Source organism: Nycticebus coucang, chromosome 11 (assembly GCF_027406575.1).
Source record: "Nycticebus coucang isolate mNycCou1 chromosome 11, mNycCou1.pri, whole genome shotgun sequence".
Classification (NCBI taxonomy): Eukaryota; Metazoa; Chordata; class Mammalia; order Primates; family Lorisidae; genus Nycticebus; species Nycticebus coucang.
Genome location: NC_069790.1, coordinates 93,786,028 through 93,800,776, shown reverse-complemented (window position 1 = coordinate 93,800,776; position 14,749 = coordinate 93,786,028). Strand labels below are relative to the sequence as shown.

At 38.5% G+C, this 14,749-nt stretch overlaps 1 protein-coding gene across 8 annotated transcripts in view; it reads left to right on the top strand.

Annotated features, from left to right (window-relative positions):
• CADPS2 (calcium dependent secretion activator 2) overlaps positions 1-7,505 on the top strand; it is a 504,393-nt gene extending 496,888 nt beyond the window's left edge. For 5 of the 8 annotated variants that reach the window (XM_053609275.1, XM_053609274.1, XM_053609273.1 and 2 more), the window contains 2 exons: positions 1,465-1,569; positions 7,176-7,505. In XM_053609275.1, the coding sequence (XP_053465250.1) occupies positions 1,465-1,569; positions 7,176-7,349 (279 nt within the window). In that variant the 3' untranslated portion in view covers positions 7,350-7,505. Of the gene's footprint in view, positions 1-1,464; positions 1,570-4,264; positions 4,448-7,175 lie in introns of those variants that run through there. The other 3 variants (XM_053609271.1, XM_053609270.1, XM_053609277.1) reach the window with 2 other exon arrangements.
• Positions 7,506-14,749: the final 7,244 nt, after the last annotated feature.

Genomic DNA, 14,749 nt, shown 5'->3' with positions numbered 1-14,749 from the left:
AATCATTAGGTAGGAAGGTATAAAATTAGGTGCATGAATAGTATATTTTTAAAAAAATAACAGTCCCACATTTTAAAATTTTGGCATTTTCATTCATCTTTTTAATCGATAGTATTTATTAAGAATCAGTTATTCACTTTTAATTAGCTTATATCATTGTATGCATATATGTGAAGTTTACTAACAAATTAATAAAAATAAGTGTGATGAAATGTGAAACTCATTTTTAATTTTTATTTAAAATACCATTTCTTATTATAAACATCATATTAGAACAATGTTTAAACGAATCCTTAAGATTACACTTCAAAGTTGAATGTACTATTTTATTATGTGGAGAAAATTTTGTTTTTAGATTTTTTTTTTCTGTGTATGAATACCTAAGAATGTGTACGCAGACATATGTGATCTGAACTGTCACTGGGTTTATGGATATAAGCAAGGCACAAAATCCCTTCTTTCAAAAACTCTAATTATAATTTCCTAAGAGTGGAATGGATGTTGCTATTTCTCACAGTTTTTTTGAGTGAGTTATTCTTACAGTATAACCTAAACCTACCTCTAGCACATTATCACTGAATCCCTTAAAATGTCACCTCTGATGGCATATTTCCTTTTTTTGAAAATAGGAACAAAATTTCTTCTTTTATTATAATCACAGACATTATATAGGAAATTGCATTAGAGAAGGATTTCTGTTTTTCCCTCAAAAGAGTGGTAAAACACAGAGAAAAATTATAAACCCTCTCAAAACTCTTGCAAAATGAAATGATCCTTTCATAATTTGATCAAGTGACACCTATTTTGTGATTCTTATAAGACCCAAGAATTCCATCTTGATATGTTCCTTCCTAAGATCTCAATAAATCTTTAGTTTACATGGCTTTAAAATGTCTTGGCAAATACTTAACAATCAATAGTAGGTAAAGTGTGATTGAGGATGACTGTTCAGCAAGTTGTGGTTATTTTTTGCCATTACTCCTTTAAAATGTTATTTTTAAATATTGATCACATAATTTATGGCATAATACATCATCTTTTTGATTTTTACTTGACATTCAGGCTAACAGAAAATTTTCTTTTGAGACTAATTTACCTCTTTTTCCTGCTGCTTGGCAATCCATGTAGTCCTATAACATATATTTAGTACCCATTGTTCCCTACAAATTACAAAGCAGGCCACTAGGCTGCAAAGTGCAAAAACACTGTTTCCATGAATATGTTACAGCTGAAAGACTGTAATGCTAATTCATGGAAAGAACAGCCCAGGTCAACTTAGCAGATTTTCTAGCAAAACATACAATTCTGTTAACAGGAAATTATAGCATTATTGACTTCAAGTGCTGATCTGTGGTCATTTCAGAGTGTTTCATTACCCCCTCATTACTGAATCTGTTAAATGAATACTGCAGAGGTTGTTCTCTTCTTTGTCCTCCTCCCCTCTGCCCCAACCCTTCCTTCCAGCAATGGTACAGCAGTTCCATGAAAGTCATTTGCCTGTGGTTGGCTGATAGATTAGACATCCAGCTTCATATTTACCAACTGAAGACGCTCATCAAGATTGTGAAGGTAAACAAAATGTGTTTAGATGTGAATTACTTGCCACGCTATAAAGAATAATGGGAAGATATTGACATAGAAGAAAATCCTATTTGATGTAACTGAGTGAATCTAAGAACTTAAAAAGCATCACTTATTAGCAGTGATATGTTGCTGTTTACTTCCATTTTCAGTTAGACTGGTAAATAAACACAAATGTACCTTTTTGTACTAATAAATTAAAAATATTTGCTGGCAAGTAATCACATTTTAAGATCATGTATGTAAAGCCCCTAGCATATTTACCTGAATTGTAGTAGGTCCAAAATAATTCTGCATTAATTGTTTTATGTATATAAATGTTTTCTCACAATGCATTTACTTTAGTAGGATTATATATCATTATGAGGCCTTTTGAACTATATTTGCCAAGAGAGTAAGGAGAGTCTCTGTAATTTTATTATATCCTGGTACAAAAGCAATAGATTGTCACTGACTAAATTCTTTGGAAAGTATATTCCTTCTTATATGTAAAAGACAGTCAGTTGGAGTGTTGGAGACTGTCCAAAACTACTAACATAGATGTCATAAGTTCAGCAAGGCCATTTTGAATTCTTCTCTTCAAAAGAAAAGGTAATAACCTATGTGTTATATTTAGTGAGTAAGGGTTTTAAAATAATATATTTATTCAACATAATTTTTCAGACTTTGTAAATTCTACTGGAAGCATAAAACTTAACTTTTTTTTTTTTTAATTGAGACAGAAATTCTGTTAAACGTATGGTTGAAAACATACCTCTAAGCCATGGAGAATCAATTGCTCTTTTAAACAGAAGACCTTTGCTTCCATTTTAGTTAATTAATGGTACATATGTGTGTGTGCCTATACAAATAATGTATATCTGTGTAGTTATGTATATGCATGAATATTCAGACACACACATACATACGGAGTGGTTCTCGTAGTGTCATTCTGACCTAGCATTTTCATCATCATTTGGGAACTTGTTAGGCCCGCACCATCTTGGGCCCCACTCCAGACCCAAAGATTCAGAAACTCAGGGGGTGGGGCCTAGAAATCTATATATTAACAGTCCCTTTAGATCAGTGGTTCTCAACCTTCCTAATGCCTCCTAGTGCCGCGACCCTTTAATACAGTTCTTCAGTTGTGGTGACCCCCAACCATAAAATTATTTTCATTGCTACTTCATAACTGTAATTTTGCTACTGTTATGAATCGTAATGTAAATATCTGATATGCAGGAGGTATTTTCATTGTAACAAAGGGGTCGCGACCCACCCAGAACCGCTGAGAACCCGCTGCTTCAGATGATTCTAACACATGCGAAAGTTTGCAAAAAACTACAGTGTTATTATGCCACTAAAAGAAATTTCTATCTGCCTTAAGATTTTTGTTTTTTTATTTTTTTCTGGGTTCCTGCAGTTTAATTAGAATAGAAACTCTTTGGTACCACACGCACACTTGTTATCTTATTAGAAAGCCTTACAAATAAAAAAATTCTGTTCCAGAATCGGAAATTAGCAAATCTACTGGAACGTAGAACCGGACCTATAATTTCACAACAATGGCAATTATGATTAATCACAAATGGCAAGTAAAATTATAGCCACCCACAAATTTTTAATACTGTGTAGCTAGCTATACATTATATGTCAATGTAAAAAATACCTTTGATCCAGAATACTTTTTACTTGGTGTCATTTATTTCACAAAGAAACTGAAAGAACAATATGATGGGTTCATATTTGGTTTACCTCATTCTCCATTGTTTTTCCTTTGTTTCTGTAAATGTGACTGGAAGAGCCTTCAAATGAAGTTTGTTTTTCATAGAAGGGAATCAGAATAATGTAAATTTACCTTCTAAGTACATGTTAAGGTCGCTGTCTACATGATAATTAGTCAGTTATCCGTGTGATAAGCCATGTTTTCAAGTTAATGCCCACTGTGCTCAGAACGTCGTAAGTTACATATTAAGCCAACTCATATTAGGTGATAGATTGTTCTTTACTTCGTTTATAGAATAAAAACCTCCAAATTTTATTACCCTTTCATTTGCTTCATTTTAATATTCACACATCTTTACAGTTAAATATCAAGCACTAGTGAAATAGTTTCAATATATGGAGGTATAATTGACAAATAAAAATTGTATATCTTCAAGATAAACAATGTGATTATAGCTAATAACATATTGTGTACTTGAAATTTGCTAAGAAAGTAGATCTTAGGTATTTTCACCAGTGAATAGTTTAGCATAAAAGAACAGTTCATAAGTTCATGAGTTATATGATGACATTTCCATTGTACTCTGAGCCAATCAGTGTATGTGATTTTGTTATAGTCTTCATTATGGCCTTCAATAGTCAAAACTGATAAATATTAAATTAAATTCATGAATATGTTAGGGTTTACATGTTTTGCTTCTTACAAGCAAGTCCCCAGGCTCAACCAATGCTTTCTTGAACTGATAGATTTAATCAAGTTAGAGAATTCTATTTAATGATTAAAAATGATTATTTTTACAATGAAAATCAAGGTAAATTAATGTTTAAATGTTCTAATTGTTTTTTACTTTGACTATAAACAGACTTTTCGTTAATTTCAGACATAGATGCACTATTCTTCAGAACTTGTATGGTTTTGTTCATGATGACCATTTTCCAGTGAATTTAAATAACATTAAATTAAATAACACACATACAGAATTGTCAAAGCCCACATGCAGGCTTTCCCTCCACTTAGACGTGGACTGCACATTATAGCCGAGTTGTGCATTCTACCCAGAAGCCACGTTACTCGACTCTAGCAGTCCAGTGCCTCCTGCCTACAGACATTGTCATTCTTCTATGCTCATGGAGACCCAGACATCATCAAAATTTAGGCGTGGTATGTATAAGAGCCAACATTGCCCTACAAAGATACCTACAGAATTGATTTGTTCATATTGCTTACTCAGAAGAAACAAATCCCAGTAAGCTTTCCAGAAACATTTAAGGACTACGACATTATTTTTGAAGTTGTAACATCAGAATTATTTATATGGGGAGAGGAAAAGTAGACTCTTCAAATAATCAAAATGGTTGTTGGATGTGTGTTCCTCCCAGTGGTCATATGATATGACATTTAAAAGCAGTTAATGTAAATCAGCTGTTTCTTTTACTGGGCAAAAAGAAGAAAAGGGAACGGCACCCTATAGCAGGCATTTATCTCAAATAAGAGCCAACCAAATGTTCATGGAAGCTACAGAGAATGTCCAAGTGTCAATAACATTTTACGAGAGAGAGAGATTGAGATTGCAAGGATATCTGCCCAGAAACTCACCTAACTATTTATTGCTTGCAAATGGTATAAGAAAGGTTTCTGGACTACAAAACTACAATTCAAATCTGTCCTGGCCAATATATTGGTAATTAAGCTAAATCAAAGGAGTCAGTCCACTAAAATGAGAAAGTCAGACTCACAGGCTTTTTACGGGGAGGATAATACTTTCTATTAGGTACGTGATCTATAGATGAACATTTTGTGTTTAACATTTTTAATCTAATTTTAAGACAGTTATAGGAACAGACTCAAATCTCCAAGGTAATAGTGCCCTGTGTATTACTTACCAAATTATCTAGGTAAAACTTGATTTTCAAAGTTAATTCCTGGCTCTGATGCAAATTATCTAATAACTTACAACTTAGAGAAAGAATAAGAGAATACAAGGTTGGTGAATTGTATGTGTCTTGAAATTTAAGTGAAAACAGGTTTGATCGCTTAAGAAAAAAATTTCTTTTTGAATCTGAATTTCACTTCCCTATTGAGAATTGACCTCAGATACTATGCAGAATTCTTCAGAGTTCAGTTTATTTTTTGGACCTGTGATAGACTTTACAAATATGAACTTTACTTTTATATCAAGAGACTATCAAAATGGAAATATATATACATATATATTATTCTCCATTCTTACTATTGACATATAATTTCTGAAACTTGGCATGAGATCCTGAAGCTAAATTAGGTAGAAGAACACAGGAAGATAAAATGGGAAAATACCAGTGGTCTCACTGCCTTGTAATGGCTCTACTACTTCCCGGGAGGAAGTTAGTGAAGGCAAAGTGTATAGATGGAAAGGATTAGGATGTCCTCCATCAGCATTTCTGACCTCATGTGAATAAGTAACTTCAACTCACATGTCTGAATGTTATATTATTTTCTGAGTGTCATAAGTATTATGAACATTTCTGTGTTCAGTGAAATCAAGCTTCTCTTAACATTGATTTTCAGCTATTGGAGTTATGATGTTGGACCATGAAGTACAGCATTTTTTTCTTATTTGACTTTTTTCATCTATTAAGTGCAAACAACAACAAAAAAAAGTGGCTACTAGCCATCACTTAGAGTGGAATAATGGCATATTAAAATGTATCCATACTTTGGGCCAATACATTGAAGTCTGACTGCTTAAGATTCTAAATCTACGCCTGTAGTCCCAGCTGCTCAGGAGGCTGAGGCAAGAGAATCGCGTAAGCCCTAGAGTTAGAGGTTGCTGTAAGCCGTGTGACGCCACGGTACTCTACCCGAGGGCGGTACAGTGAGACTCTGTCTCTACAAAAAAAAAAAAGATTCTAAATCTAACATAGAAGAGTAATGCTGAAAAATATAGAGCATTAAAATAACCTTAGTAGTGCCTCCACAGAATGGGATATCTTCTTTGTTTCCTCCATTTAATGAACTATGGACCTTTTCTCCAACTTTAAAAACCAATAATAATAAAAATACCAGTCTTGTTTAGCCACGGAAGATCATATATAAAGAAAATTGTGTTTTAAAAAGTAAATATAAGTGAAGTTTTATAAATTAATATTTTAAGAGTCACAGAAGACTCTTGGGTTTTGTTTTAAGAATTGTTGTAGAAACAATAAGTGTGTTCGTTCTATTTTTTGATATGTATAATATACTGAATTATAATATATCCACAAAAAGGTGAATATTTTATTTTTCCATCTATGGAAGCCTTATGCCAGAATTTGGCACTTCATATGACAAGGGGATTTCAATAGGAAAGAGCAAAATTCATACAGACATTTAGGTATATATAAATTTTTATTCAGTGGTAATTATAAACTATTATATAACCTACAAATGTTGAAAATGTGAATTTCTTTTACTGATAATAGGATTAATCCTCTTCCTTTACATATCTGCCCCCCTCAAAGTAATGCATTTTATAACATAAAATGTATTTTTTAGTATTAAAGGACATTAAAAAAATGAACTCATTATTAAAAACTTGCAAAAGGACGTATCATTTTATTTTTTGCCACAATTTATTCAAACAGTAAATTCTGTGCATTTAGTAGGAAAGCTAATTCATCATCTACTAGTCACAACATTGTAATCTATTCACAGTGACTGCAGTTTGAGTAACACTATCCAAAACCTCTCCTTCCATTTTTTTCCCCAGAAATACACCAACAAGATGATTGACATGTTGACCATATGAACCCATTAGTGATTGGCCAAGATAATTTTTGAAATGTTAACTGAGTACATTTACCTATATACAAAGACACTCATATCTATGTACATGTAATCTATCTAAACAAATTCTGTCTTCTTTCTTCAGAAAACCTACAGAGACTTCCGATTGCAGGGTGTGTTAGAAGGAACGCTGAACAGTAAGACGTATGATACTCTGCACAGACGTTTAACAGTAGAAGAAGCCACAGCCTCTGTTTCAGAAGGAGGAGGACTTCAGGGCATCACTATGAAAGACAGTGATGAAGAAGAAGAAGGCTGATAACACACAGCTCTGGAAAAGGATGGAGGACCTTGATACTGTAGTTTTTTTTTTTACCTTGTCCATGTAATTGCACTTATTGTCTTGACCAAATAAAAAAGCTTGCATTTCATTAAAAAGTAAACCGGAAGTAGAGTTAAAGAGCACAATGCCAAGTATTTTTTTGCAGAAAATCATTCTCTTTTGTGTAGATTGACCTAAAAATGAGCTTTGGCTCTTTTTGTGATTGGAGCATAAACATTTTTTAAGAGATGACCTTTCTTTCTGTCGTCACATCAGAATAATGTCGTGTGTGTGAAGTGAGATACGTATGTCTGATCATACAACATGGTGAGAAGCCACTTCTAATCACCACGCCAACTTTATCGTACCCTTGTTAAACTGATGTGTACCTTACAGTTCATAATTGATGTGTGAGGTTTGTTTTGTACTTACTTTGCCTTTGTTGTGATGTGTATGAAAACTTTAACCTTGGTTCTTAGTACTCTGAATTGAACTGCAGGCATATTCCTGCCAGCCTCAAATATAGACTAGATTATCCAGTGGCATTGTGTCTTGTTCCATTCTGAACATGTCTTCTTTCAAGTGTGAAAAATCCCAAGGGGTAGGGTAGCAAGTTTGCTTCTGTCAACTTAAAATATTCTCCTACTCCAAACAGCTTGCAGGCAATAAAAATCCATTTGGTTACAGCCACTTCTGTATTTATGAGATTTGTATAGATTAAATGCAGTAAAAGAAGTTTGCAGTATTTTGAACATCCCAATTATCTGGCTCTTGTGTTTTTGTTTCTGGCTTTTTTGTTTTATAATATTTTGTTTTTGATCAAAAGAGTAAAAGATTAAACTGCGTTTTATACCTAGTAGGCATACACATGTGCAAAAAGAATTAATACTATAACATCATGTTTCCGTACCAAAGGAAATGTGTGGTACATAATATATTGTGTATTAGTTAATAATTAATATTAACTAATAATTAGTGTTAGTAATGCTAGTAATGCAAGGTAGCAATTGACATGATTAGTGGTATTCCCTCAGATTAGTCTCTTCCTAGAATTTTGAAAGATAACATTAATATGCTTTGTAATTTATGAATTATTTTTATAGTTTTTCCTAAAATATACTGGCATATCATGCTCCTGCATTCATTCAAAAATAATTTTCAAATGAAGTCAGTTTATGCCAAGTGAGTAGAAATATCCTTGAATTTATGAAAACCTATATTCTGAATCTTTAGATTCAGTACTCAGTCACAAGTACTCAGACCAGCATGCAAAAATCTATTTAATTTTTAAAAATTATTTAGTTTTGGCTTATTTTCTGAGTCCTAGGGGTAAGATAAGATAAACATGTGAGAAGGAGATTTCTTCTTCCTTTTTCCTGAAGTAGTGACTAGCTCTTTTTTTTTTTTTTTGCAGTTTTTGGGCAAGACTGGGGTTGAACCTACCACCTCCAGTATATGGGGCTGACACCCTACTTCCTTGAGCCACAGGCGCTGCCCTAGGTCCACTATTTTTGAAAGGCAGTTTGTCTTGGAAAACTGTCTTTCTTCTTCGCCTTCATACCCAATACCCTTTTCTTTTACCCCTCAAGTGTTCGGTCATGCTATCCTAAGCTCCCCAGTGGTACTCTTCTCAAGCTTGCTTTTCCACTGCTCAAACTCTTCTCAACCCAGAGATGAGCCCCTTCTTTTCCTTTCACTGAAATGTCCATTTCCTTGCCATCTCTGAACAATTGATCCATTTTGTCTTAATGTGTGAATGACTGATGATTCTTCGTAACTCTATTGAAACTATAAAAAATAATGCATTTGGGCCAGTGTGCAGGGGCTCATGCCTGTAATCCTAACACTCTAGAAGCCCAAGGCAGTGGATTGCTTGAGTTCACAAGTTCGAGACCAGCCTGAGCAAGAGGGAGACCTGTCTCTATGAAAGATAAAAAACTGAGGCAAGAGGATTGCTTGAGCCCAAGAATTTGAGGTTGCTGTGAGCTATGACTCCATGGCATTGTACCAAGGGTGACAAAGTGAGAGTCTGTCTCAAAATAAATTAAAAAAATAAAATAAAATAACAATTAATGTATTTACTCAAATGTTTAGCTGGTAGAATTCAGAAATAAGGAAAGCTGGTGGTTCAGGGGAAAGTATTTGAGCTCTGAACAGTCTTGCTGCTTTGCCAGCCTATTTAACCTGCCCACTTGCCTCATTTGCTGGTCACATTCCTTGAGCTTCTCTCCAGATTTTGATGTTCTTTGGTCCTTCTCCTCACATCTAAGAGATCCCTAAAAACTCTACTCCCTACCCCTCCTTGCCCTGTGGCTGCCACAACAAAGACAACAGCAGTGAAAGGGCAGGTTGTGTAGTTGCTCACATCTTTATGAGAATTACCTAGACTAACCTTTGAGTCACAAAAAGTTATGTGAAGAAAAACACATTATAAAGTACCTTTGAGCTTGCCGCCAGTAGCTCAGTGAGTAGGGGCGCAGGCCTCATACACCCAGGGTGGTTTGTGCCTGGCCAGGGCCTGCTAAACAATGACAACGGCAGCCAAAAATAGCTGGGCGTTGTGGCTGGCGCCTGTCGTCCCGCTACTTGGGAGGCTAAAGCAAGAGAATCACTTAAACCCAAGAGTTGGAGGTTGCTATGAGCTGTGACGCCACAGCACTCTACCGAGGGCGACATAGACTCTGTCTCAAAACAATAAATAGATAGATAAAAACAAAATGAAGTAACTTTGAAAACCAATGAAGATTGGTTTGGAGGGTTTTGCCCAAAACTAACTGCAAATTGCTTGAAACGACTTAATACTTGTTCATTGGCGTTGGTAGCTGTGAGAATCAATGCCCAAGTATGTGTCTATTAAAGTTAGGCAAGTTTTACGGTGGTATTCTTTAAAGAGTAGTATCTTTGAATGAATTTAATTGAAAACCTAACAAGCTTTGCAGAATTTTTTGAAGTAATAATTTTTCACTTAAAAGAAATAACTTTCCTTCTAAGTTGTTTTGGGGCAGAGCAAAAAAGTACATTCTTTAAGACAGTTCAGTGGGTATTGGAGGAGAAAATACATGATACGGTGTACTGGCCAGTGGGAGTTTGTTAAATAACACGTCTTAGGGTGTCTCAAAGGTCGGCCCTAAAGTCGCCACACAATAGGGAAAATGGGAAATTGCAGCTAAATGTACGAAAATGTTACAGAGGTGGCCAAGATGTGGATGTTTATAAACATTTTATAAATTTTTCTAATGAATATTTTGTAAATCAAAGTACATCTAGCTACAATTTCCCATTTTCCCTATGTATGGCGACTTCAGGGCCGACTTGTGAGCCGCCCGGTAGGAGGAAGCTTTCTCCAAACCCTTGGAGAAAGATTAGAATACCTTTTCCGAAAGGGAAAGAATCGCACAGAGCTTCGTGGGAACCTCTCTGTCGTTCTTGCATTCACGGATGTTTCCACTTGAATTCCCTTTAGTCCTAGCTCATTGTCGCGCTCTCAGGAGAAGGAATTTCCTGCTACTTTTGCAATAAACGCCGGGCCCAAGTGTCCAGGAGCTGCCACGCCATCCCCCAGGGCGGAGCCGGCCTGGTGGGCGCAGCCCCGCTTCACCCAACGCTCCCGGGGGTGAGAGGGTCCGCGAGCTCCTTGAGGAGGAGCTTGAGTGCGAAGATCATGCAGTGTCGTTGCTCAGAGATCCCCCGAAACCCCTCTCTGCTCCACAGCCCGCCTCCCGACAGGAACGCGCTGGGCAAAAGCCTGCGGGCCTCTAGGCCGGGGCACCTGGTGTCCGCCCTGCGCGGGAAACTCCCTGCCCCATCTTCCTGGAGAGCGGCCCCGCGTTCTGATCCTGGGTTTGGGGGAAGGACCTGAGGGGGGAGATTAAAACAAGAACTCGGTTGCTTTCCTTACCCCAAAAACAAAAAATGGGAATTTCTCGGCCTGGGTTCCCAAAGGGAGATGCTAGATCCCATGTTCCTGAAAGATGTTCGTGCAGGGCCCGCGGCGGGGCATCCACACCCGGGGGAGGACGGCACCCTCACCGCGGGGTGCGCTTTGCGCCTCTCGCTTCACAGAAACCCTACGTACGCACCCACCGACAGCTCACGGCATCCCATTCTTTTGGTTTTATGCAGAATCTGTAGGCCAGGTTTGTTGGGGTTTGGGGAGGAAGCCGCCGCCTGTCCCGGGACTGTGCAGGGACAGGGCAAGTGCGGCTCCTTTTCCCTCCAAGTCCTGCTTGCAGTAACCTTTGGGGAAGCTTGTGAGTCGATTGCCCCCGTCCTTTGCTGTAAATGGACTCCCGTCCTTCCGCGGGGCTGGGCGTGGGGCAGTGAAAACAAGGGCCTGGGAGCAGCAACGCCCACCAAGCCCCTTAGTACCCAGGCAAGGAACTCAGGGAGAGGCTCTCTCTGAGATAGAAAATGGAGCACAGCGCGACCTTCGCCTGATCTTCGCGGCGACGCCGAGTAAGATATTCAAGGCAGCGGAGGCACGTGTGGGCTGAATGCAAAGTTCTGAGACTGGTTTCCAGGAGTCACTAGAGACAGTCACCTGCAGATTTGTTTTCAGGGAGAAGTAGTCACTGGAGTGTGAACTTGTGCCATCCAGAGAAGAGGAAATGAAGGAAGAATTCAATCTGTTTCCTAAATGAAGGCGACTCCCGACTTGAAGGACTACCCAGAAATCCAGTTCACCTGATAGCAGCTTGAGCAATGGCAAAGAGCTCTGCCTCAGAGTCAGAAAAGTCTGTGTTCGAGTATCAACAGCCACTCAGAAGAGTCTGAGCCCTGTGCCCTTGTACAAGCTACTTAACCTCTCTGTAAAATGGGTACTTAATAATGGAAGGCTGTTGTAAACCTTGGAGGCGAGTAATAAGGTGTGGCCATTATTACCTATTTCCTGCCGTAGGCATGGATTGGAAAGGAATCTCAGGAGGCTTTCCTCTGCCAGTGTGCACCACCCTCTCACTGGGGGGTCTCCCTGCCGCTGTGGATCACACTCAGCTGGAAGATCTTCAGCACCCCCCTGGAGTGTCCCAGAGCTGCCTAGAATTATCCAGTTCCTGGGTTATCTATCCAGCCAGCCTCTAAGAGGAAAGGAGGGGACAGGGAGGGGCAAGCCAACTGCTCTCCAGAAAGAGGCAGCCTTGTGGACAGCAGGGAGCTGCGATTAGGAAGGGAGGCAGCTGCAGATAGGTTATTGAGTCCACCTGGGGATGATATCACTGAGGGGCTTTGAAACAGGAAGAGGATGATCCAGACCACAAGGAGAAATCCCAGCCTTGTCTATAGCCAGTGAGTTAAGTTCAAGGAAATTACAGGGGCAAAATGGTGTGCATTGATGTTTCCCATGGTTTAAGGGGACGCCCTTAAGGTTTAATGACTCCCTTCATCCAGATCAGAAGAACATAAAGAAGCACTTGCAAAATGAGAAAAGCAGAACCAAGAAGTGCAGAGGGGGCTGCAGGCTCCAAGGTGGCCCCAGCTGTGCCAATAATGAAATAAAAGAAAGAGGAATGAAGGAAGGAAGGAAGGAAGAAGGAAGGGAGGAAGGAAGGAAGGAAGGAAGGAAGGGAGGAAGGAAGGAAGGGAGGAAAGAAGGAAGGAAGGAAGGAAGGAAGGAAGGAAGGAAGGAAGGGAGGAAAGAAGGAAGGAAGGAAGGAAGGAAGGAAGGAAGGAAGGAAGGAAGGAAGGAAGGAAGGAAGGAAGGAAGGAAGGAAAGCATTTAGGGCTCAGGGCAATAGCCAGCACCAAAACCAACCCTCTGGAGTTGCTGAACTAGCATCACCTATGCTGGAAACACTGGAGCTTCAAGCAGCACCCTGCAGAGGCCCAGCACAGGGGGAGGGCACACCCCAGCTCACAATCCGGCTCCTCCTTGGTGTCTCCAGAGACATGCTCCCTGGCAGTGCCTGGGTCTGGCAGCTTGATGGCTTTAGGGGGGTAGAAACTGAGCACTTTCTGGAAAAGGGTGAAGATTTGGCATCCTGCCTTTGCCCAAACTGGAGCAACTTTTTTTGACCGGAGGGGTGTTCCCCACCCCAGTCATTCCTTTAAAGTAGCTGACCAGCAGCTGCTGGTCACAGACCCAGGGACTCAATACTTCCGTCTCCTTGAACTTCGCAGTTTAACAGTGAGGGTGGTTGTATTTGTGTACTTATTTGTGAATTTTAAATGTATTTTAAGCTTGTCCCCCATCTCTGTCCATGTTGATTCCTCCTAGGATCAATGATTTTCACATCCAAGGGCAAGTGAAGAGGTGATTCCAAGAACCATTAGACAAGGCAGTTACTCTTCCTGAAGCCCCCGTCTAGGATTGTTTCCAGAGTCCCTACACACAGATGACATCCCTGTGTCCTACACAAAAATTAAAAGTGTTGTATCAGATACATTTTCTTTTCCACTCAAAAATCAATGTTTTGCCCTTCAGCACTGTCTCTCTTCCCTCACCCTACAAGCTACAACTCTCTTGGATAAGACTGAAAGAAAGAAAACTTGATTTAATGCTAAAGTTTATTCTAGGTGGGCATTTCCTTAACATGCCAAGGAAGCAAAACTCACTGTAACTTTGGAAGGAGATTTTGGTAAAGGGGTAGAAAAAGTTTCAGTAAAGAGAGATCACATGGTAAAAGGTTAGAAACTTACAGGCATCAAAAAGTAGAAAGTGGGATATGGACAGGCCTGCTGAGCCCGCAGACTATGGGAGGAGGGCAGGGCTTTTGGGAGGTCCTCCCTCCTGGATGACCTGGTAATAATTTTTAAAAACACACTTCAAAGTTTCTATATGGAAGAAGCTCATTCAGTATCATTCATTCAAACATCAGATTTTTGTTACACTGCATGATGGCTAGGTATGCTCTTTCATAAAACTAGAGTAGCCTAAGGAAAGTTGATTATTTTTTAAAAATGTATAACCACTTCTTAAGAAATGAAATCTGCTTTAATCAAACTGGGATTTTTGGAAAGGCTTTTGTGGGAGTTAATTCCTGAATCTACTGGAAGAAAGTATTCCCTGGGAAATGTAAGACTGAATACAGGACAGCAAGTCCCCAAGTCCCTAAGGGCAAGGGATGTCCTTGAGGTTATGAAAAATAACTTAGCAAATGTGATTCCTATATGTATATTCAATATTTTCAAGTCTAGGTATTTAACTGGCAATCTATCATTGGGCAGAGGGATTGTATTTCAATCCAGTTTTCTGAAACTATTTTGTAGCTAATTTTTCAATCAGGTGAAAAATTTTTGTAGCTAATTTTGTAGCTAATTTTTCAATCAGCTTTTCAAATGTAAAGTGGCTTTATTTTAAAATCTCTTTCAATCTCCATGTCTCCCAGGGATGAAGGAGACTTCGATTTAGTCCCATTTTACAGAAAAACAACTCAAGGCAAAGGGGAATTTTCATTGTCTGC